General features: G+C 45.8%; 1 protein-coding gene across 1 annotated transcript in view; it reads right to left on the reverse strand.

Moving 5' to 3' along the window:
- Positions 1–1817: 1817 nt before the first annotated feature.
- The window catches only part of CCDC24 (coiled-coil domain containing 24), a 115364-nt gene continuing 91349 nt past the window's right edge, over positions 1818–25832 (reverse strand). The window contains exons 7-9 of the mRNA XM_030205355.1: positions 23683–23746; positions 19191–19305; positions 1818–3816 (exon numbers count right to left, since the gene is read on the reverse strand). Of these exons, the coding sequence (XP_030061215.1) occupies positions 3276–3816; positions 19191–19305; positions 23683–23746 (720 nt within the window). The 3' untranslated portion in view covers positions 1818–3275. The remainder of the gene's footprint in view (positions 3817–19190; positions 19306–23682; positions 23747–25832) is intronic.

Genomic DNA, 25832 nt, shown 5'->3' on the forward strand with positions numbered 1-25832 from the left:
TGGAAACGAACGAAGCGGACGGGCGCGCAGCACCCCCTCCCAATGGCGTGCATCCGTGGGGGGGGGTTCTTTCGCCAGGGGGTGTCCTTTCGCCGAGGGGGGGTCACGCTGCACCCAGAGGGGGCGCTGCACCCGGGGGCAGGGCACATCGGGTGTCAGCCCCCTTAGGAACGCCACTGCTCTCCATGCCAATCACCTTGACTTGACCCCTCTAAAACAAAGCCATCCCCTTCTATATATTTCCTTCCCCCCAAATCCTTTTCCAGTCTTCCTCCACCACCTTTTTTTTTTTTACAGCTCCCTCACCCCCTACCCTCTACCCACATTCCACATCCCCTCTCCTACCTTATCGTCCCCTGGTGGTCTACTGGCCTCTGCGGGGCAGGAAAGGAGCCCACTCTTTCCCGCCCGGTGATACCACTGCCCGCTGGTTGCAGGCACCACTTCAAAATGGGCTGCCGACACTTCAAGCGTTGACCTCGCAAGACTTCGGCCCAGCAACAGGAAGTGAGGCGCTCATGCACTTCTCTAGCCACCAGGGACAGAGCACAGAATGCTGTCTTTGAGGAAAGCAACGTGGAAACGTTTTCAAAAATTTGCCAAACTTTGCCTCCACCGCTGGGGCCCCATCACACTGTGGAGGCTGCTTGGAAAAAATTTACAAGACTGCAACGCACCCTAAGTGCTTCCAGTGTGCTCCTGCCCCACCTAATTGCCTCACACTGATAAGAGAAGCTAATGGCTGAAGCACCTTTTTAATATTCCAGCTTCCCTTGTTCCTTGTGTGGCCTCCTGTAAAATCATACTTGCTCCCTTTCCAGGGAAAACTCACAGAGTTAAATTTAGAACCGCATCCTTCTCGGACTGGATAGCTTACTGGTGCACAGTCCGGGAACCAGTAAGGGCAAGCTCCCTTTCAGTCCAGGTATCTGGCAACCTAGGCAGCTCCCTAAAACGCCTATGTTTGAATCCAGGCCTGAGCCTTACTCCCTAAGCCCTCAGAAGTAGAACAGCACAGAACTGCTAAGGAAACTTCACAACACAGGGTCCGGTCTGATGTTTAGAAGCACTCCAGTCAAATGACTTAACAAAATAACCATGTCCCTAAAACATCAACGCAAATAACTCCGTGATGAAAGGCAAGACATGGTGCTGGTTTTTTATTTTTACACATAACAGATATGAAGCAGTTCTGAAGTGCTGGTGGTTTTTTTTTTTTGTTACATTTGTACCCCGCGCATTTCCACTCATGGCAGGCTCAATGCGGCTTACATGGGGCAATGGAGGGTTAAGTGACTTGTCCAGAGTTACAAGGAGCTGCCTGTGCCTGAAGTGGGAATCGAAGTCAGTTCCTCAGGAACTAAGTCCACCACCCTAACCACTAGGCCACGCCTCCACTGTTGCTACTATTTGAGATTCTACATGGAATGTTGCTAGTGGAATAGCAACATTCCATGTAGAATCTCCAATAGTAGCAACATTCCATGTAGAATCTCCAATAGTATCTATTTTATTTTTTTTACATTTGTACCCTGCGCTTTCCCACTCATGGCAGGCTCAATGCGGCTTCCTCAGTTCCCCAGGACCAAAGTCCACCACCCTAACCACTAGGCCACTCCTCCACTGTTGCTACTATTGGAGATTCTACATGGAATGTTGCTATTCCACTAGCAACATTCCATGTAGAAGTCGGCCCTTGCAGATCACCAATGTGGCCGCGCAGGCTTCTACGTGGAATGTTGCTAGTGGAATAGCAACATTCCATGTAGAATCTCCAATAGTATCTATTTTACTTTTGTTACATTTGTACCCCGCGCTTTCCCGCTCATGGCAGGCTCAATGTGGCTATGGAGGGTTAAGTGACTTGCCCAGAGCTGAACTGCAAATAAGACCCCTCTGATTCAAAGGAGGGGGAGTAACATTGTACAGTCAAACAGAAAAACAACAGCACCGTAGAAATGACAGATAGGAAGTCATGGGCGGCAGACATGGAACATTCCCCTTGCCGATGGCATCGTCCATGTGAGTGGTTCAATACCGCTGCACCAAAGAAAGTGAGGCTGAAGGACACTGGAAATTCTGTCATATTTATTAGGTCAGAAAGTTCCCTCATTTCCAGGACAATTCTGCTCATGCCACGTTACTGAATGACAGCTGTTCAATTAGATATTGTGGAACAACATAGAACTGGACTATTTCTCTCTTTTAAAGTATAACTAATTCTCTGGCCACCAATGCCAACAGTTGCACAGAGAGGAAATAGATGGATGTCATTAAGGAGGCTTGGCCTGAGCTCAGGATGTGAGCAGAGCATAAACTGTGTGCTTGAAGAACTCAAAGTACAAGAATAAGCCTTGCAGAAATCCTCTCAAAGCACAAGCCTCAATATATGGAGGATCACTCTTGTAATCAATGAAAAATTCTTAAGTGGAATGAGATCAGCACATGGATAATGAGGCTTGTGGTAGAAGAGCCTCGCATTCAGATCATGCTGCTTGCAGCGGAAGAGTCAAGCACGTAGACGATGATGCTGGCAGTAGAAGAGTCTAGCAGGTAGACGACAATGTTTGCACTGGAAGAACTTGGTACTTAGGCAATAACAAAATTTAAACTGGAAGAAACAAGTACTTTGACAATGACGCTTGCAGTAGGGGAGCCCAAAACTTGTAAAATGAGAGATGAAATAGAAAAACCTGGCATTTAGTTGAAGATCGTGCAGTGGAAGGGCTCTGTACTTGAACGATGATGATTACAGTGAAAAAGTCAAGCATGTAGATAATGATGGAAGAACTCTGTACATGGATGACGTTTGCAGTGGAAAAGGCCAGAACTTGAATAATAATGTTTTATGAGAAAGAGCCCAGTTGTTAGATTATAATAGTTGCAGTATAAGAGCCTAGGGCATGGATGATGAGACATTTAGTGGCAAAGTCAAGCACATGGTCGATGACGTTAGCAGTGGAAGGGCTGAGCGCATGAATTATGATGCCCGCAGTGACAAGGACCAGCACATGAATGGATGATGCTTGCAATGGAAGAATCCAACATAGGGACAATGACGCCTGCAACCAATAAATCCAGCACTTGAATAATGTTTATAGAGGCAAACCCCAGCATCAGTACGATTACTCTTGTAAGTAGACAGTTCTAGTTGATGGATGACATATGACTTGTTTTCTTTCACACGGCAGACTTCCAAAATAAGAATATGATGTGGAGATTGATATTAAATGTGATAATTCTCTTCCTGCTTTGTTCCGTGAGACTGTTTTACACTAGGTGGCACTGTTTGACTGTAAACACCTCATTTTACGAAACGTTGTAGCAGAGGACGAGGAAGATGTTCGCCGGTTTGAGGGGGGTGTAGGAACTATAGCTGCCTTCACATCAGAGAGCTTCACCTTGACATGAGGTGGTCGGCCAAGAATAGAGTCTGCCGACTGATAAGATGATGCTCGCATCTGGAAAGACTCCTTAATTGAAGATGTTCTAGAGTCCAGAATAACTGTGCTAGAAGTCCTAGATCCAGAATTTGCCGGGAGTACATGGACCACCTCAGCAGCCATCTGTTCTTCTCCTCTGGCCTTGCCAGATCTAGGAGGCACACATTTCACAGGCGTCACCTTGGGTCTAAGTCCATGAGCACTACTGAGAACCGAGACTCTTGCTGCTTTAAATGTATGCTTCAAACCTGCTAGACAGGATGACACGTTAGGCTCTGTAGTACTTTCTACGGAACCCGAGTCTGAGTGAGCAAAGGAGGTTCCACCATGAATCATTTCTGCTGCTGAGGATCGAAGCATCAAATCAACTGGCCTGTAAATAAAAAATAAAAAAAGAGAGATATAAGATAGGTATTAGACTTTGCTAGAAGTTCAAGATCTTGTAACTGCAGTTACTCTGCAGAGGGGAAGCTGAAGACAGAACATCTCACCACCTCAGTTCCTGAGCCATAAGGGAGAATTATAGCAACTCACTCTACTTACGGGCTGAGGCTCCTTAATGCCTCGAGGACAGGGCTGGCTGACCTATCACACACCAAGAGCTAAGGGACCACACAATGCACAATAGCAAGAGAGTTTCACTGGAGGGAAGAGTGTGGCACAGGGGGCAGTACAGAAGGTGTCATACTGGGGGCAGGAACAAAGCCATTGACTGAAAGTTCTCTCAACCTTTTCGTCTGTGTCCATCAATCTGTCTCTTTCTCTCAACGCCTCTGCAGTCTCTCCCTCTCTTTCACTCCACCCTCTGCACAGTCTCTGTCTCTCCCCCTTCCCCCCCTCTCTCTCTCTGCCCCAATCCTCATGTCTCTCTCACCCTTCATTCCTGCTTGCCCAGCTCCCTTTCTCTCCTCCTGCCCCCACATCCTTTCTAATATTCTCTATCTCTCCCTTTGCCCTCACCCTCTGTATTGCTTCCACCTCATCTCTTTGGTGTCTCCTCAGGCTTTAGGCTGATGGCGGCAGCAGAGAATAACAGAAGGGTTGCAGCCCACAGGAACTGATAGTAGTAGGAGATCACTCAGGACTGCAGCTTATGGGCGGTGGCAGCAGGGAAGACTCTCAGTTGACGCACAGTTCTTTTTTGATGGATCTGATGGTGTGACAGTGTGCGGAACATGGCTCCTTTTGAGAAACCAGTGTGAAGAGGGTTCAAACGTTACAGGTAAAGATTGTTAAATGTTGGCCACCGTAGACTGATGGAAACAAATACCGGCGCTGAAGATCTGCTACATCGGTGGCCCCCAGAAATTACCTGGGTACCGCTGATATTCACAGCCTGGCTCTGCCCGGACCACCCCAGCACTAAGTGGACAATGCCACAGTGTTCTCCAGTGAACATCTGTGCTGGACCTCATCAAACCTTACTGAATATCAACCCGTTAGTTTCTTTCTTTTTATGTACACATTAGTGGCCAGTGTTGCATCTTTAAGGGATTATCTTCACAGTGGTGTGTCCTGTAGGGACTGTGGTACAAAGTAGCCAGTATGCTTTGTTTTGTTTTTTCATTTTGAGGAAAATAAGGTCTTTGGAACAGGTCATTTTGGGATCCAGGTAAACCCCCAGTAACTTTCCACTGGTTTTGCTGGGGGGGAGGGGATGGGGTAAAGAGATGGAGAAGCAGGGGTTGCGCTGTTTCATGGCGCTTCAGGTCTTTCTCTCAAAAGTGCGTGCGGGGGGGGGGGTTAGACAGAGAGTGGGGGGAGAGTTCTGACAGCTCCTGCCACTGCCGGTGAAATCTATGCAGCCAGGAGAAGAAGGCAGGCGGCAGGGTAGGGAAGAGCTGGTGCCTGGAAGGAATGAGGAGCAAGATGAGAAGCACCCATAAGAAACCAGTTCTGGCCAGAAACAAGTTTCAATGAAAGAGCCACATTTAACTCAGGGTGGGTTACATTCAAAGATTTGCTCATCTGCATATTGGGCAGCCTAACTACTAGCAGTAGTACTGCAGGATACTACTAGGGGGCTGAGGTTGCAGGGTCAGCTCAAAGCATGAGCCAGGCAAGGCACTAGCTCAGAGAACCCAGGGCTGAAAGGTGCCAAAAGCAGGTCTCACATAATTAGCCTTCACAGTAGAGAATGACAAAGGGACGGGGCGGGGACAAAGCCTGCGGGGACAGGGTGGAAACGGGGACAGATCCCATGGGAACGGGGACAAACTTTGTCCCCGTGTCATTTTCTATTTTGAAGCCTGTTAATAAACAGGACTGTTTATGTTTGAGTGGTGCAGTCGACGATATTTTGATTTTTTTGGAAAAAGAAGCAAACATGTTGGCCACAACTAGCAAAATTTGCATGGGGGAACCTGTACATTCCTGCTACCAGAACCTCTTCTAAGAAGATGAGTTGCTCATTTTTATGACTGTTTTCTATTTGTGATTTATAAACAACAGTTGCACAGCACATTGTTCCTTTTTATACTTTAATAAAACAATTTAAATAAAAAATCATAAGTGTTTGAGACTTCTGCAGAAGAGGAAAGAGCCCACAGGGATGGGGCGGGGATGGGGACAGAACCTGCGGGGATGGGGTTGGGGACGGAGACAGGGCCCACAGGGATGGGATGATGGAGACAGAACCTGCGGGGATGGGGCGAGGACGGAGACAGAATCCACGGGGACAGGACAGGGACGGGGACAAACTTTGTCCCTGTGTCATTCTCTGCTTCACAGTGATCTTGCATTTCTACTTCTCACTTCAATTTCCCTCCAACCCCTAGTCCACTGTCCATGCTTTTTTCTGTCTAGCATCTCTCCTTCCACTGGCCCTTCTCTCTACAGGTACAACATCTCTTCCTACTCTGCAGTCTGGCATCTCCCCTCCATCTCTCTCAGTCTACTCCTCCTCCGTAGTCTGACATCCCCCCCACACACACATCTTTCTCAGCCTCCCCCACCCCCTGTCTAACTTTATTTTCTCTCTAGACATCACTGGCAGAGATTGACATATGCTACCTGCTACTGGCTCCAAAGCCTTCCCTCTCTCACTCACACATACTGCCCACACGGAAACAGGTGGCTGCATCAGAGGAAAGGCTTCGGAGATGGCACCAGTGTTGGCGACGTTTACAGAGAAAAACAAGTTTAAAGGTAGACTGGAAGAGGAGAGACCAAGAGACAGGAGGGATGCTGGACCTGGGGATGAAAGGAAGAGAAAAATGCTGGACAAAGGGAGGGAGGGCAAACTAGATACACGTGTGGAGTGGAGGAGTAGCCTAGTGGTTAGTGCAATGGACTCTGATTCTGGGGAACTGGGTTTGATTCCCACTGCAGCTCCTTGTGACTGGGCAAGTCACTTAACCCTCCATTGCCCCTGGTACAAAATAAGTACCTGAATATATGTAAACCGCTTTGAATGTAGTTGCAAAAACCTCAGAAAGGCGGTATATCAAGTCCCATTTCCCTTTCCCTTATGACATCACAATATCAGAAGTGAGCCAAGTCTTTTGCATTGAGTGTCACATGTATGATTATCTCCCAATTGGTGAGGAGTCATATGTGTGTGCCCGATGCAAAGAGCTCCTAGCTCTCAGAGAAAGTGTCCGTTCTCTTGAGGCTAGAGTAGCAGACTTGATGGAGCTGAGGGAGACAGAGAGGTACATAGAGGAGACCTACAGGGATGTTGTAGAGAAGTCCCACCTCCAGTCAGGTAGCCCCTGTGCTACCTTGGAGGAGGGAGGTCTCCTAGAAGGAGAGCATCACCCTGGTGAAGTAGGAAGTACTCCTGTAGCCAGGACCTGCCCACCAGGGGATGTATTATCCTTTCGCACCGAGGATATATCTCCAAATGTTGCCCGGGAGGGAAAGGTTAGGACAGCTGTTGTACTTGGTGATTCGATCATTAGGCATATAGATAGCTGGGTGGCTGGTGGACGTGAGGATCGCCTGGTGACTTGCCTGCCTGGTGCGAAGGTGGCGGACCTCACGCGTCACCTAGATAGGATTTTATATAGTGCTGGGGAGGTACATGTGGGTACTAATGACATAGGAAAATGTGGGAGAGAGGTTCTGGAAGCAAAATTTAGGCTCTTAGGTAGAAAGCTGAAATCCAGATCCTCCAGGGTAGCATTTTCTGAAATGCTACCTGTGCCACGCGCAGGGCCCAAGAGACAGGCAGAGCTCCAGAGTCTCAATGCGTGGATGAGACGATGGTGCAGGGAGGAGGGCTTTAGATTTGTTAGGAACTGGGCAACATTCTGGGGAAGGGGGAGCCTATTCCGAAAGGATGGGCTCCATCTTAACCAGAGTGGGACCAGGCTGCTGGCATCGGCGTTTAAGAAGGAGATAGAGCAGCTTTTAAACTAGAAATGGGGGGAAGGCCGACAGTCGCTCAAAAGAGCATGGTTCGGGATAAGGTATCTTTCAAAGATATCACCATAACAGGGAAGATAGAGTATCCTGATAGTGAGGTTGCAAAAGAGATTGTAGTAGATCGGGTATCTTTAAATAACAATAAAAATCAGACAAAAGATTGCCAATTAATACTGTCAAGTACTAAGCATGATGTACTTAGGAACAACAAACATAGTTTGAAATGTCTATATGCGAATGCCAGGAACCTAAGAAATAAGATGGGGGAGTTGGAATATATTGCACTAAATGAAAAATTAGATATAATAGGCATCTCTGAGACCTGGTGGAAGGAGGATAACCAGTGGGACACTGTCATACCGGGGTACAAATTATATCGTAGTGATAGGGTGAATCGGATTGGTGAAGGGGTAGCATTGTATATTAACGAGAGCCTTGAATCAAATAGATTGAAAATTCTGCAGGAAACAAAACACTCCTTGGAATCACTGTGGATTGAAATTCCATGTGCAAAGGGGAAAAGGATAGTGATAGGAGTGTACTACCGTCCGCCTGGCCAGGACGAACAGACGGATGCGGAAATGTTAAAGGAAATCAGGGACGCAAACAAACTGGGCAACACAATAATAATGGGGGATTTCAATTACCCGCATATAGACTGGGTTAATGTAACATCTGTACACGCAAGGGACATAAGATTTCTTGATGAAATCAAGGACAGCTTCATGGAACAGCTAGTTCAGGAGCCGACAAGAGAAGGAAAAATACTAGACTTAGTCCTTAGTGGTGCTCATGATCTAGTGCAGGGGGTAACGATACGAGGGCCGCTTGATAACAGTGATCATAATATGATCGGTTTTGATATTGGCATTGAAGGAAGTGAAACTAGGAAATCAAGTACGCTAGCGTTTAACTATAGAAAAGGTGATTACGACAAAATGAGAAAAATGGTGAAAAAAAGACTGAAAGGAGCAGCTCGCAGAGTAAAAAACTTGCATCAGGCGTGGATGCTGTTTAAAAACACCATCCTGGAGGTTCAGGACAAATATATTCCACGTATTAGAAAAAAGGGAAAAAAGACTAAACGTCAGCCGGCGTGGCTAAACAGTAAGATAAAGGAAATCATTAGAGCCAAAAAACAATCCTTCAGAAAGTGGAGAAGAGAACCAACTGAAAGTAACAGGATAGATCATAAGGAATGCCAAGCCAAATGCAAAGCGGAGATAAGGAGGGCAAAAAAGGACTTTGAGAAGAAATTAGCGTTGGAAGCAAAAATACATAGTAAAAATTTTTTTAGATACATTAAAAGCAGGAAACCGGCCAAAGAGTCGGTTGGGCCGCTGGACGAAAATGGTGTTAAAGGGGCGATCAAGGAGGACAAAGCCGTAGCGGAGAAATTAAATGAATTCTTTGCTTCGGTCTTCACCGAGGAGGATTTGGGGGGGACACCGGTGCCGGAAAGAATATTTGAAGCGGGGGAGTCGGAGAAACTAAACAAATTCTCTGTAACCTTGGAGGATGTAATGGGTCAGTTCAGCAAGCTGAAGAGTAGTAAATCACCGGGACCTGATGGTATTCATCCCAGAGTATTAATAGAACTAAAAAATGAACTTGCGGAGCTACTGTTAGAAATATGCAATCTGTCCCTAAAATCGAGTGTAGTACCGGAAGACTGGAGGGTAGCCAATGTTACTCCGATTTTTAAGAAGGGTTCCAGAGGAGATCCGGGAAATTATAGACCGGTGAGTCTGACGTCGGTGCCGGGCAAGATGGTGGAGGCTATTATTAAGAATAAAATTGCAGAGCATATACAAAAACATGGACTGATGAGACAAAGTCAGCACGGATTTAGTGAAGGGAAGTCTTGCCTCACCAATCTAATGCATTTTTTTGAGGGGGTAAGCAAACATGTGGACAATGGGGAGCCGGTTGATATTGTATATCTGGATTTTCAGAAGGCGTTTGACAAAGTGCCGCACGAAAGACTCCTGAAGAAATTGCAGAGTCATGGAATCGGAGGTAGGGTATTATTATGGATTAAGAACTGGTTGAAAGATAGGAAGCAGAGAGTAGGATTGCGTGGCCAGTATTCTCAGTGGAGGAGGGTAGTTAGTGGGGTCCCGCAGGGGTCTGTGCTGGGTCCGTTGCTTTTTAATGTATTTATAAATGACCTAGAGATGGGAATAACTAGTGAGGTAATTAAATTCGCCGATGACACAAAATTATTCAGGGTCGTCAAGTCGCAGGAGGAATGTGAACGATTACAGGAGGACCTTGCGAGACTGGGAGAATGAGCGTGCAAGTGGCAGATGAAGTTCAATGTTGACAAGTGCAAAGTGATGCATGTGGGTAAGAGGAACCCGAATTATAGCTACGTCTTGCAAGGTTCCGCGTTAGGAGTTACGGATCAAGAAAGGGATCTGGGTGTCGTCGTCGATGATACGCTGAAACCTTCTGCTCAGTGTGCTGCTGCGGCTAGGAAAGCAAATAGAATGTTGGGTGTTATTAGGAAGGGTATGGAGTCCAGGTGTGCGGATGTTATAATGCCGTTGTATCGCTCCATGGTGCGACCGCACCTGGAGTATTGTGTTCAGTACTGGTCTCCGTATCTCAAAAAAGATATAGTAGAATTGGAAAAGGTACAGCGAAGGGCGACGAAAATGATAGTGGGGATGGGACGACTTTCCTATGAAGAGAGGCTGAGAAGGCTAGGGCTTTTCAGCTTGGAGAAGAGACGGCTGAGGGGAGATATGATAGAAGTGTATAAAATAATGAGTGGAATGGATCGGGTGGATGTGAAGCGACTGTTCACGCTATCCAAAAATAATAGGACTAGAGGGCATGAGTTGAAGCTACAGTGTGGTAAATTTAAAACGAATCAGAGAAAATGTTTCTTCACCCAACGTGTAATTAGACTCTGGAATTCGTTGCCGGAGAACGTGGTACGGGCGGTTAGCTTGACGGAGTTTAAAAAGGGGTTAGATAGATTCCTAAAGGACAAGTCCATAGACCGCTATTAAATGGACTTGGAAAAATTCCGCATTTTTAGGTATAACTTGTCTGGAATGTTTTTACGTTTGGGGAGCGTGCCAGGTGCCCTTGACCTGGATTGGCCACTGTCGGTGACAGGATGCTGGGCTAGATGGACCTTTGGTCTTTCCCAGTATGGCACTACTTATGTACTTATGTACTTATGTACTTAAGCCATTGTGACATCACTGATGAGGTTGGCTCTTATTGGTGGAATGAGTGGAGGAGTAGCCTAGTGGTTAGTTCAGTGGACTTTGATCCTGGGGAACTGTATTGGGCAATCAAGCCATTGTGACATCACTGATGAGGCTGGCTCTTATTGGTGGAATGAGTGGAGGAGTAGCCTAGTGGTTAGTGCAGTGGACTTTGATCCTGGGAAACTGGGTTCAATTCCCACTGCAGCTCTTTGTGACTCTGGGCAAGTCACTTAACCCTCCATTGCCCCTGGTACAAAATAAGTACCTGAATATATGTAAACTGCTTTGAATGTACTTGCAAAAACCTCAGAAAGGCAGTATATCAAGTCCCAGTTCCCTTCCCTTTATATGCCATCTGATACCAAGTTACTTTGATCCATATGGAGGGCGGGCAATTTAATCCTGGGGGAGTTCCGTACAAAAAAATTTAAAAATTCCGCCAACAATTTTTCAGAATTCTGTCCACATAACACCATATAATCACTAAGAAGTGATATAAAATGGTCAGTGGTCTTTGTCATAAAACATTTGGGAACAGGCTTCAAGATTTCAATATGGTACTGTGGAGGAAAGGGAGCCGAAAAGAACAGAAAACACGCCAAGTCGTAGTAAGATGTTTATTCAGCACAAGAGATTTCATACAGTAAAAATGCCTGGCATGGACCACGTTTCGCCCTAGAAAGGGGCAACAGTAGCTATAAAGATACTAACTTATTTTAGCTTTTGTGAAGCCCTTTGATGTTTCCTTGTGATTGAGGAATTTTCTGTGACCACGTGTCTTTTCATATAGAATTTAAACATTTTGGGGTCAATATTTAGCCATCGGCAGTGAGCGCTTTACTCACTGCTGAGGGCATTATTCCCAGGATATTCAAAGCTGGAACCTCTGCAGGCTTCGGGTTTGAATATCCGGTAATCTGTAAGCCGGCGAACACATAGCTGCTTAAGTCAATATTCATCAATCACTTAAAGGGCCAGGGGTTAAAAATAGGACAGACTTTTATGTGGTAAACCTGGCCACTTAAGGGCTGAATATCGGCACTTAAGTGGCCAATTGCTGACTCCGCCCCCAACATAGGCAACTTTGTGTTCTGCGCTAACCACAATATTCAGCGACACTTAGCCGGTTAAGTGCCCCTGAATATTAGCGGTTAACCTCAACAAAGAACCATCTTGTCCCCATTTATATATCTGCACTTGGCCCCTCGGCTACATGGTAAGTTGAATTGTAGAAATTCTTTAGAGATAGGAGAAAAGACATATCACAATTTTGCTATTTGAGGTCAGAATCTATTTAGATGCATTACAAGTTTATAATTTTTAAAGTAGAATATTGAACATTGTTTGACCTGTTTTATCTATGGACCATAAAAACTTTGTTACTCAACGTAGATTTTAAATGATTTTGAACCTATGTTAAATAAATCTCTTTTATGCATGTCCAGCTATGTCACAATGTTTAGCTCTGGTAAATTGGCATATTGGATTTCTCTTATGCATTGTTTAGATATGTCACATTGTTTTATTAGACCTTATATATGTATGTTATTTTATGAATGATGGAATAGTTAACTTATGTAATTTCAATGTTCTCAATAGATCCAACAAGTGGTTGACCTTATTTGAAATATATGAGGTATTTACATGTTCTCTTTTATATACACGTTTTCTATATATGTATTACTTTTTTCATTATTATCATGTAAAATTTAGAAATTGTGTCAAAGTTAGTAATTTTAATGCTTTTAAAATATATTTTTTAATTCTTCTTTTATATATGTTAACTATCTTTTATATTATTTACATTTTGAGTTGTACTCTTGCACTTGTATCCCACATTTTCCCACCTCTTTGCAGGCTCAATGTGGCTTACGATACATCATGAATGGTGGAGAAGTATAAGAAATAAACATTTAGTATTACAGAGGATTTTGGGTAACATGATAGTGAAAAAGCATGATATTAGTATAGCAAGCAAATGTTATGAGACATTTCTGTGGAGGGGTTCACATTTGTTACTCTTTGTGGTATGCCTTGTTAAAGAGATGTGTCTTCAGTAGTTTGCGGAAGTTAGTTAGTTCGTGGATCGTTTTTAAGTTGCGCAGTAGCGCGTTCCAGAATTGTGTGCTCAAGTAGGAGAAGGTTGACGCATGCATTCGTTTGTATTTTAGACCTTTGCAGTTGGGGAAATGAAGATTGAGGAATGTGCGGGATGATTTTTTAGCATTCCTGGGTGGTAGGTCTATCAGGTCTGACATGTAGGCTGGGGCATCTCCGTGAATGATTTGTGAACTAGGGTACATATTTTGAACATGATGCGTTCTTTAAGAGGGAGCCAGTGTAGCTTTTCTCGTAGGGGTTTAGCACTTTCATATTTTGTTTTACTGAATATGAGTCTAGCTGCTGTGTTCTGAGCTGTCTGAAGTTTCTTGATTATTTGCTCTTTGCAGCCAGCATAGAGTGCGTTACAGTAGTCTAAATGACTGAGTACCAATGATTGAACCAGGTTGTTTATATGTTTATTTTAATAGACTCCTGATGCAGTCCCGAAACACAGCTGTGTCGAGTTCAGAATAATCTACAATAAAATGTTTTCACTGATTAGAATGTTGTCCACTTATCCTTGTGTCATCTTCGCTGTTTTGCAACAGAAAATCCTTAGTGTTATATCTATGCTAGTTGAATATTTTAATGTTATTAGCTGTAGCATTAGTAGTAGACTAACACTGTATTATATCTCTGGTATTTGAATTCTAGTGCTGTTAAATGTGTATTTTTATTTATTTTTTATTTAGAACATTTATATCCCACAGATTCCCACCATGGTGGACGCTATGTGGCCAACAACATTTATGAAAAGAACATCATACAAATTCAAGGTCGGGGCAGAGAATAAGGAACATCCTGGGAGGGGAGCAAACAACAGGAGATACAAACGAGGGCCGGTCGGAAGTTCAATAACAGAAGAGTAGGCTCGACCACATAGATAAGTCTTAAGGGACTTCTTGAACAGATTGTGGTCGGTGGTCTCCTTTAAAGTAGATGGTAGAGCATTCCAGTAACGAGGACTCACAAAGCAGAAGGAGGAGGTGAAGAGCAATTTGTATCTCAGATTCCTGCAGTTCAGGTAGTGGAGAGTGAGAGAGGTTGGAGAAGGCTTTATGGAATTCCTGGAAGGGAGGTCAATCAGGCTGAGCATATAAGCTGGAGCTTCCCCCGTATACAGTGGCATAGCAAGGGGGGGCGGGAGGGGCGGTCCGCCCTGGGTGTCAGCTCAGGGGGGGGGTGCTCCCTGCCAGCTTCCCCCCCCCCCCCCCGGGTGCAGCACGATGACACCCCCCCCCCGACCCAGTGCCTACCGTCCTCCGTCCAACCAGCTCCCTACCTTAAAAAAATTATCGGAATCCGAGGCGAGGCGCAGCGCCTCGCGCCTGCACGTAAAAGAAATGTGGATCGTCTCATCGGGCCTTCCCTCGCTCTATCTGTCCCGCCCTCCGCTGACACAACTTCCTATTTCCGCAAGGGGGGGACAGACAGAGCGAGAGAAGGTCCGATGAGACGGTCCACATTTCTTTTATGTGCAGGCATGAGGGGGGGGTCATCGTGCTGCACCGGGGGGGGGGGTGCAACGGCAAATCGCCCCGCCCCGGGTGGCAGCCCCCCCCCCTGCTACGCCACTGCCCGTATACGATCTTGTGGATTAGAGCACAGATTTTGAATTCGATACGCTCTTTTATCGGGAGCCAGTGAAGTTTCTCTCTAAGGGGTTTAACTGCTTCAAACCTTGATTTTCCAAATATTATATCTTTGATACTGTTTCACGGTAGTTCTATTATTAAGTTTCAATTTACTGTTTTCAGGTTTACCTCATTTATTGCATTTATGTTTACATTTGGTTATTTTACTATTGTTATGCTGTTAAAAAAATTGTTTTATGTTAAACTGTACCTGCTGTACATCGCCTTGAGTGAATCTCTCAATAAAGGTGGTTAATAAATCCCAATAAATAACCGGTCAGCAGCCGGCTGAATCACTTTGAATATATTTATGATTGTCTTTTATGAACATTATTTAAGATACTATCTTTATATCTCATTTGCCCCTGACGCAGCCCTTTGCTAAGGTAAAATGTGGTCCACGTCAGGCATTTTTACTGTACGAGATCTCCTTTGCTTAATAAACATCTTACTACGAGTTGACGTGTGATCTGCTCTTTTTGTGCTCCCTGTGTGCTGTCTGCAGTATTCTACTGTGGGAAAAAGGCAGGAAAGGGGAAATAGGACAGAAATATTTAAATATCTTGCTTGCATAAATGTACAGGAGGAGAGTCTCTCTTTCAATCGAGAGGAAGCTCTGGAATGAGGGGGGGATTACTACTACTACTACTTAGCATTTCTATAGCGCTGCCAGGGTTACGCAGCGCTGTACAAGTTTAAACATGGGGCTGGACAGTCCCTGCTCAAGAGAGCTTACAATCTAAAGGTTACAAACTATGTAGTCAGTGTAGGTATCATGAATGGGGAAGGTGGTTAGGCGCCAAAAGCAAGGGAGAAGAGATGGGCTTTGAGTAAGGACTTGAAAATGGGCAGGGAGGGCGCATGGCGTATGGGCTCGGGAAGTCTGTTCCAGGCATAAGGTGATGCGAGGCAGAAGGGGCGGAGTCTGGAGTTAGCGGTGGTAGAGAAGGGTACAGATAGGAGTGATTTGTTCTGAGAGCGGAGGTTACGGGTGGGAACATACGGGGAGAGGAGGGTAGAGAGGTAATGGGGGGCTGCAGATTGAGTGCACTTGACGGTCAATAGGAGAAGCTTGAACTGTATACGGTAGCGGATTGGGAGCCAGTGAAGCGACTTGAGGAGAGGAGTGATATGAGAGTATCGGTTCACGCAGTAGATAAGACGTGCGGTGGAATTTTGGACAGATTGAAGGGGGGATAGGTGGCTAAGCGGGAGGCCAGCGAGGAGAAGGTTGCAATAGTCAAGACGAGAGGTAACGAGAGGATAAGATGAAGGTTTGAAAGGGGACAGACTTGGAAATAACTCAAGCTTGGTGAATTCATGGAAAGGTCTCCAGGTGGAGATGAAAACAGTATCTGAATTCAAGAGAGCTTGGGACAGGTACGTAGGATCTCTAGGGAGTGGAAGAAAGAATAGCTTGCATGGATGGGCAGACTAGATAAGCTATTTGGTCTTTACATGCCTTCATTTTCTCTGTTTCTATATTTCAAAGTTGTGTGGAATTACTCTATCATAAGTCCGCCCTGCCCTTTCTTCTCCTCAGCCTCCACCACTGCATTTCTTCCTTCTTTGGCTTGATTTTCTGCCAATAGGCACAAGCATACACACACATTCCCATTTTCCCTCTTGCACCAGACTCCCAACATGACCCCCCACTTTGCTTTTTCTGGCCCAGCCACTCGCTCTTGCTTTCTTAGGCTCCCCAACATTGTCTCATGTGCTTCCTCCTTCAGCTGCACAAAATGATGCTATTTCTAATCATTTTTTTTGTTACATTTGTACCCTGCGCTTTCCCACTCATGGCAGGCTCAATGTGGCTTACATGGGGCAATAGAGGGTTAAGTGACTTGCCCAGAGTCACAAGGAGCTGCCTGTGCCTGAAGTGGGAATCAAACTCAGTTCCTCAGTTCCCCAGGACCAAAGTCCACCACCCTAACCACTAGGCCACTCGTGCTGCTAGAGGTACGCAGCGCTGTACACATTATTTGCAGGTGCTTTCTCTGTCCCTAGAGGGCTCACAATCTACGTTTTTGTACCTGGGGCAGCGGAGGGTTCAGTGACTTGCACAGAGTCCCAAGGAACTAGAGTGGGAATTGAACCCAGGTCCCCAGGATCTCAGTCAGCTCCATTAACCATTAAGGTACTCTCAGTGATGATCCTAGGTCGGCTGCCACCCGGGGCCGATGCGCACCCACCCCCCCCTCCCGGCGCAATGACCCCCCCCCCTCCCCGGTGCATTCTTGGCTGCTGGGAGCAGCCGCGTGGCTCTCAGATCTGCTGGCTCCCTGCTCCCTCTGCCCCAGAACAGGAAGTAATCTGGGGCAGAGGGAGCAGGGAACTAGTGGAGCCGACAGGCGCGCAGCTGCTCTCTGCACCCCTCCAGCGGCATGCACCCGGGGCGGACCTCCCCTACCGCCCCTTTGTTTTTCAGCAGGGCCAGTTAACAATGCCTGTCTAGACTGTATTTTGGTTTGAGACTCAGGGGCCAAATACTGCCACTGCTAATTCCTCCTTGCAGCCAGTGCAGCTGTTTTCTCCTGCTCCTTGCAATCAATGCTGCACAGCAAATGCAGAAGTCCCCCCCCTACCTGTTACACTTGTGGTGTTAAGTGTTGAGCCCTCCAACCCCCCCCCTCCAAAACCCACTGTACCCACATGTAGGTGCCCCCCTTCACCCATAAGGGCTATGGTGGTAATGGTATAGAGTTGTGGGGAGTGGGTTTGGGGGGCATTTGGGGGGCTCAGCACAAAAGGTAAGGGAGCTATGCATCTGGGAGCTATTTGTGTATTTTTTAAACATGTTTAGAAGTGCCCCCTAGGGTGCCCAGTTGCTGTCCTGGCATGTCACAGGGACCAGTGCACTACAAATGCTGGCTCCTCCCATGACCTTGGATTTCGCCGGGTTTGAGATGGCCGGCATTTTTTTCCATTATCGCTGAAAAACAAAACTGGCCATCTCAAACCCGGCGAACTCTGGCATTTGGCCGGGCTAAACCGTATTATCGAAAAAAAGATGGCCGGCCATCTTTTTCGAAAATACGGTTCCAGCCAGCTGTTGCGCCACTGCCAAAATAGATCGCCAGCGACCTATTTCGCCGGCGACGTTCAATTATGCCCCTCCATGTCTCATTGCATCAAATGGAACCTGTGCTAAAATAGTGGTAAAATAATATGTCTTAACAGTAGCCCACATTGATAACTTTAGTGTGAAGAGTTTGAGTCTGTGTAACCAGAATTGATATTGTGATGTCATAATGCCTCATTCCACCAATGCCTATGAACCAACCTCATCAGTGATGTCACAATGGATTGACTGTCCTATACCAGGCTCACTTCCTATATAATAAAAGGCACCTCCAACATTCTGAAGCTGACTGCATGGCTGAGGCATTCCTGCTCTCTGTATCCATCTCCTGAATTGACATCACGTACTTCTGGGTTCGTCACAAGCAGAAGTGACCAACCACACGAGGTTTCTCGGCTTCAGAATGTTGGAAGTGCATTCTATTAAATAGGATTGGTCAGTTCTTTGAAGCACAGCCAGAGCTCAGTGTCCTGCACAGTAACACTCAGACACCAGAGAGAAGGAGGGAAGGGGGCCTGACAATAGAGAGAGGGGGGGGGGGCATCTCTGTCACACACACACACTCTCTCTCTCTCACAGTCAATGTCTTTCTCTCTCTCACTCTCACACACTGTCTCTCACACTATGTCTCACAATGTATCACATTCACTCTCTATGTGTCACACAGTCACTCACACACTCTCTTGGTCTCATACACTCAGTCTCACAGACAGTCTGTGCCTCACACACACTCTCTCTCTCTCTCGCACACTGTGTGAAACACACACTCTCTCTCTCACACTGTCTCTCACATACGCACTTGCACACACTCTCATTCTCACACACACACTCGCACCCAGACTCACTCTCTCTCTCTCTCTCACACACACACACACATTCACTCTCTTTCTCACACACAGTCACTCTCACATACATTCTCTCAAACATACACACTCCGAGGAAAACCTTGCTAGCGCCCGTTTCATTTGTGTCAGAAATGGGCCTTTTTTACTAGTATTACATAATACAGTGATTTTGATTTTTAGAGGCATTTCTTTTTTCTTTAATTAAGAGGGAAAGTTATCAACGTGGACTACCATTAAGACGCGTTGTTTTACTTTTCCCCCCAATTTTTCAGTAACTAGGTCTCATTGCTTAAAATGGAACCTGTGCCAAAATAACACATCTTAACAGTAGCTCCCATTGATAACTACACCCCACATTTGCCCTCCTTGTGGATACTCTGAAATGGGACAGGTGTAGTAGCTACTGCCCCAGAAAGAACCCCCATGGAGGATCTGTGGTTACAAGTTCAATTTCCCCAACCTGGATTCCCTTCTGAAAGTATTACCTGACGCTCTCGTCTAAGTTACTGGGTAGCGCTGCCTTGTGTGGCTGGCCAGAGTTCACTACCCATGGATTCAACTGCAGGTCCCGTTTAATCACTCGCCTCTCCTCCTTCAGCTCTAAGCAGGGAGAAAAGAAAGAACAGTAGTCAGGAATCCACCATCCAACTGGGAACAACAGATACCCCCCCCCCCCCCCACACACACACACACACACACACCACCACCATTATGTTTCTCCTCCCATTCTCACAGGGCATAGAGGTCAGTTTTACTCTTGCCTTTCCTGTACCAGCACCCAAAGCTGCAGTAAGTTCAGCCACAGTAAGGAAAAGATGCATTCGCCTCACCATCCCACAGCTACAAAAAGCTCAACCTAGAGGCTGCAATTTGGAGTTATAGTGTAACTAGTAAAAAAGGCCCGTTTCTAGAACGAATGAAACGGGCGCTAGCAAGGTTTTCCTGGGAGTGTGTATGTTTGAGAGAGAGAGCTAGAGTGAATGTGCGGGTGTGTGACAGAGTGAGACTGTCTGTGTGACAGTGTGTGTGTGAGAATGAGAGTGTGTGACAGGGCCCCCTCCCCTGTTCCTAATGCCCCTCACCCCGTTCCCTCCCCTCCTTTTCCTCCTCCTTCCCACACTTTGGGTTCCTTAAGGCTTTCAAAAGTCTATGTACCCCCGTGGCCCTAACGCCCAGTATCCGGATACCCCACCGCTTTCCTCCTCACCCCTCCCCCAAGATGCAATACTTTCACGTCCTTCATTTTTTTTAAAAAGTGTCCTATCTACCCTGTGTCCAAATGCCCGGCATTCAGATTGTGTTCCTCTCGTAAATTTTCATTTCTTTCATTCATTCAGAACTTGCCCCCCCCCCCCCCCCCCCCGAACACTTTTGGTTCCTTCAGTCTTTTAAAACTCTCCTATCAACCCTGTGTCCTAATGGCCAGCATTCAGATTGTTTTCCTTTCCCAAATGTTCATGTCTTTCAGTCGTTCAGAACTCCCCCCTCCCCCCATTTAACACTTTCGGTTCCTTCAGTCTTTTAAAACTCTGCTATGTACCCTGTGTGCTAATGGCCAGCATTGAGATTGTTTTCCTGTCCCAAATTTGCATGTCTTTCAGTCATTCACAACTCCCCCCCCCCCCCCCCCCAACTTCTCCAGTTTAACACTTTCGTTTCCTTCAGTCTTTTAAAACTCTCCTATCAACCCTGTGTCCTAATGGCCAGCATTCAGATTGTTCCCAAATGTTCATGTCTTTCAGTGGTTCAGAACTCCCCCCTCCCCCCATTTAACACTTTCGGTTCCTTCAGTCTTTTAAAACTCTCCTATCAACCCTGTGTCCTAATGGCCAGCACTCAGATTGTTTTGCTTTGCCAAATTGTCTGTCACTGATGTCACTGAGGTCAGAGCATGCCTGCCTAGCAGACCACTTCCGGCAGGCACGGTCCCAAGCACATCCTGTTGGAGGTGAGAATTATTATATAGGATAGCAAATCTGGCAGCTGAACTTGCGATGTTCACTTGAGAATCAGTTACAGTAACGTGCAAACTCGAACACTATCTGCACAACTTAAACCTGCTCAGTTTGTGCAGATGGCTAAGGAGAAATAACATGCAATTGTGAACATCCCAGGTGCACAAATTCTTCCCCCCCCCCCCCCCCCCCAACTTAAATATACCTCCAGGAGCACCTCTTTTTAACTCAAGTAAATTAGATCTACATATTTTTAACTGTTCTGAGTCGAACAGTTAGGAGTTACGGATCAAGAAAGGGATCTGGGTGTCGTCGTCGATGATACGCTGAAACCTTCTGCTCAGTGTGCTGCTGCGGCTAGGAAAGCGAATAGAATGTTGGGTGTTATTAAGAAGGGTATGGAGTCCAGGTGTGCGGATGTTATAATGCCGTTGTATCGCTCCATGGTGCGACCGCACCTGGAGTATTGTGTTCAGTACTGGTCTCCGTATCTCAAAAAAGATATAGTAGAATTGGAAAAGGTACAGCGAAGGGCGACGAAAATGATAGTGGGGATGGGACGACTTTCCTATGAAGAGAGGCTGAGAAGGCTAGGGCTTTTCAGCTTGGAGAAGAGACGGCTGAGGGGAGATATGATAGAAGTGTATAAAATAATGAGTGGAATGGATCGGGTGGATGTGAAGCGACTGTTCACGCTATCCAAAAATACTAGGACTAGAGGGCATGAGTTGAAGCTACAGTGTGGTAAATTTAAAACGAATCGGAGAAAATTTTTCTTCACCCAACGTGTAATTAGACTCTGGAATTCATTGCCGGAGAACGTGGTACGGGCGGTTAGCTTGACGGAGTTTAAAAAGGGGTTAGATAGATTCCTAAAGGACAAGTCCATAGACCGCTATTAAATGGACTGGAAAAATTCCTCATTTTTAGGTATAACTTGTCTGGAATGTTTTTACGTTTGGGGAGCGTGCCAGGTGCCCTTGACCTGGATTGGCCACTGTCGGTGACAGGATGCTGGGCTAGATGGACCTTTGGTCTTTCCCAGTATGGCACTACTTATGTACTTATGTACTTATGAACAGTTTTCAGACAACTCATGTTATTCAGATAAATCAGTATTTATTCACACAAATGTGTTTGGAAATTGACCTCACAATGGGTCATTTTTGAATTGTGTATTGCGTGCTTTGCCCTATGTGTACCTGTGTATGAAAGCAAGTTTGAACTTCCACTTTGAATTACTCCAGGAAATTTATGTACCATATACGGACACCAGGGCTTAGGCATGCACATATTTCTTGCATAATTACATTAATAATTCTTCCCCAACCTACACTGGGAATACCTATGGTCTGGATTAATTTCTGTGCGTACAAGTGGTTTATAGATGAATATATCTGTATATTAAACCCTCATCGTGTTGACCATTATGGTTTTCTTCCATTCGCTGCCTGTGGAGCAAGTCTTTTAATAAATCAGGCCTTGACGCACTGTAAAGATCCCAGTCAAGCAAAGGAAAGAAATTAAGGCTTTGTTTACACTTTCTAAAAATAACAGAACCAGGGGACACAAGATGAAGCTAGAATATGGTAGATTTAAAACAAATAAGAGAAAGTTTTTCTTTACTCAGCGTGTAGTTGGACTCTGGAACTCGTTACCGGAGAATGTAGTGACAGCAGCTGGCCTTACGGAGTTTAAGGGGGTTTGGACAGATTCCTGAAGGAAAAGTGCATTGAACATTATTAAAATGTTTTTTTTTTTTTTTTTTGGGGGGGGGGGGGGTTGCCGGGTTCTTGAAGCCTGGATTGGCCGCTGTCGGAGACAGGATGATGGGCTTGGTCTTTTCCCAGTATGGCGGTGCTTATGTGCTTAATAATGCTGAACAGTACAGCTTCATCATTTACAGCCATTCTCAGAGTGTCCTTCTTCAGCTGAGATGCAGTGAAACGCAGCGTCGAGACTTCATGTAAGAAAATACCGTGGTAGCAGATATGAATCTAGAAAACTGGAGTCAAAGTGAGAAAGTCAAAGAAAGCCAAGACGGACAACCCCGGCCCTGGTAAAGTGAAGCGCTACCCCACTGTACAGTCACTCAAGCTGGTATCGAGCTACCCTTAGCCAGCCAGGCATTCATTCAGGTACAGATTAGAGAATGACACGGAGACAGAGCCTGCGGGGATGGGGCGGAGATGAGGACAGAGCCCTCAGGGATGGGGCAGGGACGGGGACAGACTTCGTCCCCGTGTCATTCTCTACTTTGAAAGCTGTTAATGAATTGGACAGTTATTGATGTTCGAGTGATGCAGATAATGAAGTTTTCATTTTCTGAAAAAAACAGGCAAAATGTTAACCACAACTGGCTACATTTTGCAGGAAGGAATGAATCCTGAGATTGTTGATGATTTATTCATCCACAGATTAACAAATCATAAGAGTACTTCATAGGGCATATTTCTCCCCCACTAGAGCAGATTGTATTTTGTACCCCTAGACATTTTAACAGGGTGGATTAGGGTTACTTGGGGTAGTAGAAGTCAGCTACTGTTGGGTTTGGAAGGGTGGAGGTGGGAAGGAGGGTTATTATAGTTGCTGCTTGTTATTACTGTTTTCTATTTATGATTTATACACAACAGTTGCACAGCATATTGTTCCTTTTTATACCTTAATAAAAAGATTTAAATATAAAATCATAAATGTTCGAGGCTTCTGCAGATGAGGACAGAGCCTGCAGGGATGGGGTGGGGTGGGGATAGGATGGAGACAGGGCCCGCAGGGTTGGGGCAGGGACAGGGTGGCCGGGGATGGGGACAAGGCCTGTGGGGACAGGAACAAATTTTGTCCCCGTGTCATTCTCTAGTGATTTGCTTACTTTATTTTTTGTCCATTAGATTGTAAGCTCTTTGAGCAGGGTCTTTATTCTATGTTTGTGCAGCGCTGCGTACGCCTTGTAGCGCTATAGAAATGCTAAATAGTAGTAGTAGTAGTAGTAGTAGTGTAGAGTAAATCCCCCTTCCTGACTCACCTGTCAATGTAGGGTCTGGGGCCACCAGTTCTTCTGTGTAATCCTTCTCCTCCATCACGTAGCTCTGCAAAAGAAAGCCAGGTCACACGTCTTTCTTCTCGGTCCCAGGGATCTTTGTGACACATCAGGAATCAACACATCAGGCTACCTTTATCCTGCACTTTACACAAGACCTCAGATAGTTCAATAATTCAACATGATACTAGAGACAAGGGCTAATTCCAGCCGATATTCAGCTGGCAGCTGTCTGTGTTTTTTTTAAACACTGACCAATGCTGGCTACTTGAGCCCCAGATATTCAGTACCAGGCCCATGTCTGGGCAAGAGCACTGAATTTCCTGTCCTAACTGCACTGGCACTGGCTGCAGGAGCTTATGTGGGTCCCTGGCATTGAGTATTGACTAGCATCTTCACAAAGCTAAATATGATCCCCTTCCCACTCCTGCCAACATAGCCCCCCTCCTTCCCACCCAGTCCATGACATCGCAAACCCATTTTAATGATTCAGCCACTAGGGGGCAGGAGAGTGGGATTCACTCCTGCCTCATCACCCCCACTGCACACCAGGGATCTGAAGGAGGTCCAGGGGGGGGGGGCTATCATGACTGAAGGGTTGGGGTGAGGGGGTCAGAGGGACTAAAGCATCATGTTGAGGGTTACACAGGTGCCAGGCTATATTCAGTGCCAGCACTCGCATAGCTAACCAGCTAAATTAGGACAGCTTTTGAGCTTTTTTTTTACCTACCCAGAAGTGCAGCCAGGTTGAGGGTGCGGGGGGAGCGAAAGCGGACTGCCAACAGCGCTGGCGCTTAATTTAAATGTGACAGATCGCATCAAAAATAGTCACCGGCGCTGTTGGAAGTCCGTTTGAGGGAGCGGCCGCTCCCTGGCATCCCACCTAGCTACACCTGTGCTCCTCCCCAATGCTGTCGCCTGTACCTCCCCTGACCTGCCCACTTTGGAAATGGCCGCAGCGGCACTGCCCAGTTAAGTGCAGCTGAAAGTCGGTGGGTGGGTGGCGCCAAGCGATTTGGGCAGGCAGGGGCCTCTCCTGTCCACTTAAATCACTTTGAATGTCGGATGAGAAGGTTTCACATACAATACAGTCTCGATTATCCAGCGTAAATGAGACAGAGCCATTGTCGGATAAGTGAAAAGTTGGATAATTACTAATTAAATACTAGATAATGCAAAATCCTCAAATCGTTCCTATTCAAACAAACCCTCACAAAGAACAACCATATCTCAAACTAATTATTACCTGAATTGGTTATTACTGTATTTACCATTAACCTTCTCTTTGCTTCATGTACAATTTTTCTTTCATAATAGATTTTCCAAATGTTGAATATCCATAGTTATCCCGGTATATCTATGACAATGTATTGTATAACTGGGTTCTTACAAAAATTACTTTCTCAAGCATTATTCTTTGTTATGTATCCTATACTGTTTATTGTAGGCCACATTGAACTCAAACTTGTTTGGGATAATGTGGGATATAAATGTCACAAATTGAAAACAGTGGTAACCCCTTTAAAAATGCACAGAAAATATACTTTATGCATACCAAACAGGCATAGGGTATCTGTATTTAAAATACAGTATTGTAAAAGTATACTACGACAAGTAACAGAACTCTGGTCTCGAAGATGGACATACGATCCGAAGTTGCTTTTTGGACACCCAAGGCTAAGCAAGCCAACGCCAAAAGGATACACAGACTTCGTAAAAAGAGATACAGTAGTAGCCAAAAAAGCAATCCTGCAGGAGTGGCTGGGGAACAAAACCACCATCATTGCAATATTGGCGAACTCAAATGATTATACTTTTACGTACAGAACATCTGGCAATGCGGAACCAGCCACGGATAAGAAAGCAACAATTCGAATGCAGATGGGCACCCTTTTGGGAAACCTTGACCCCAATGGCCCGGAGCCAGATATTGAACCTATAATCCCCGTTGCTGCTGCTCCTGTAACCTCTGCTTGTTATTGGATATATAAGGGAAAAAGGGGGGGGGGAGGCTTTGGGGAGGGAAGGGGGGTAGGGAACAGGGAGGGGAGGGGGAGTAGTTTAGGGGGGGAAACTACTAATATTAATAAAAATACAAAATGTGAAGATATGCCAACTGCTGTTATGGAACTTAC

The sequence above is a fragment of the Microcaecilia unicolor genome, chromosome 6 (assembly GCF_901765095.1).
Source record: "Microcaecilia unicolor chromosome 6, aMicUni1.1, whole genome shotgun sequence".
Taxonomy (NCBI): Eukaryota; Metazoa; Chordata; class Amphibia; order Gymnophiona; family Siphonopidae; genus Microcaecilia; species Microcaecilia unicolor.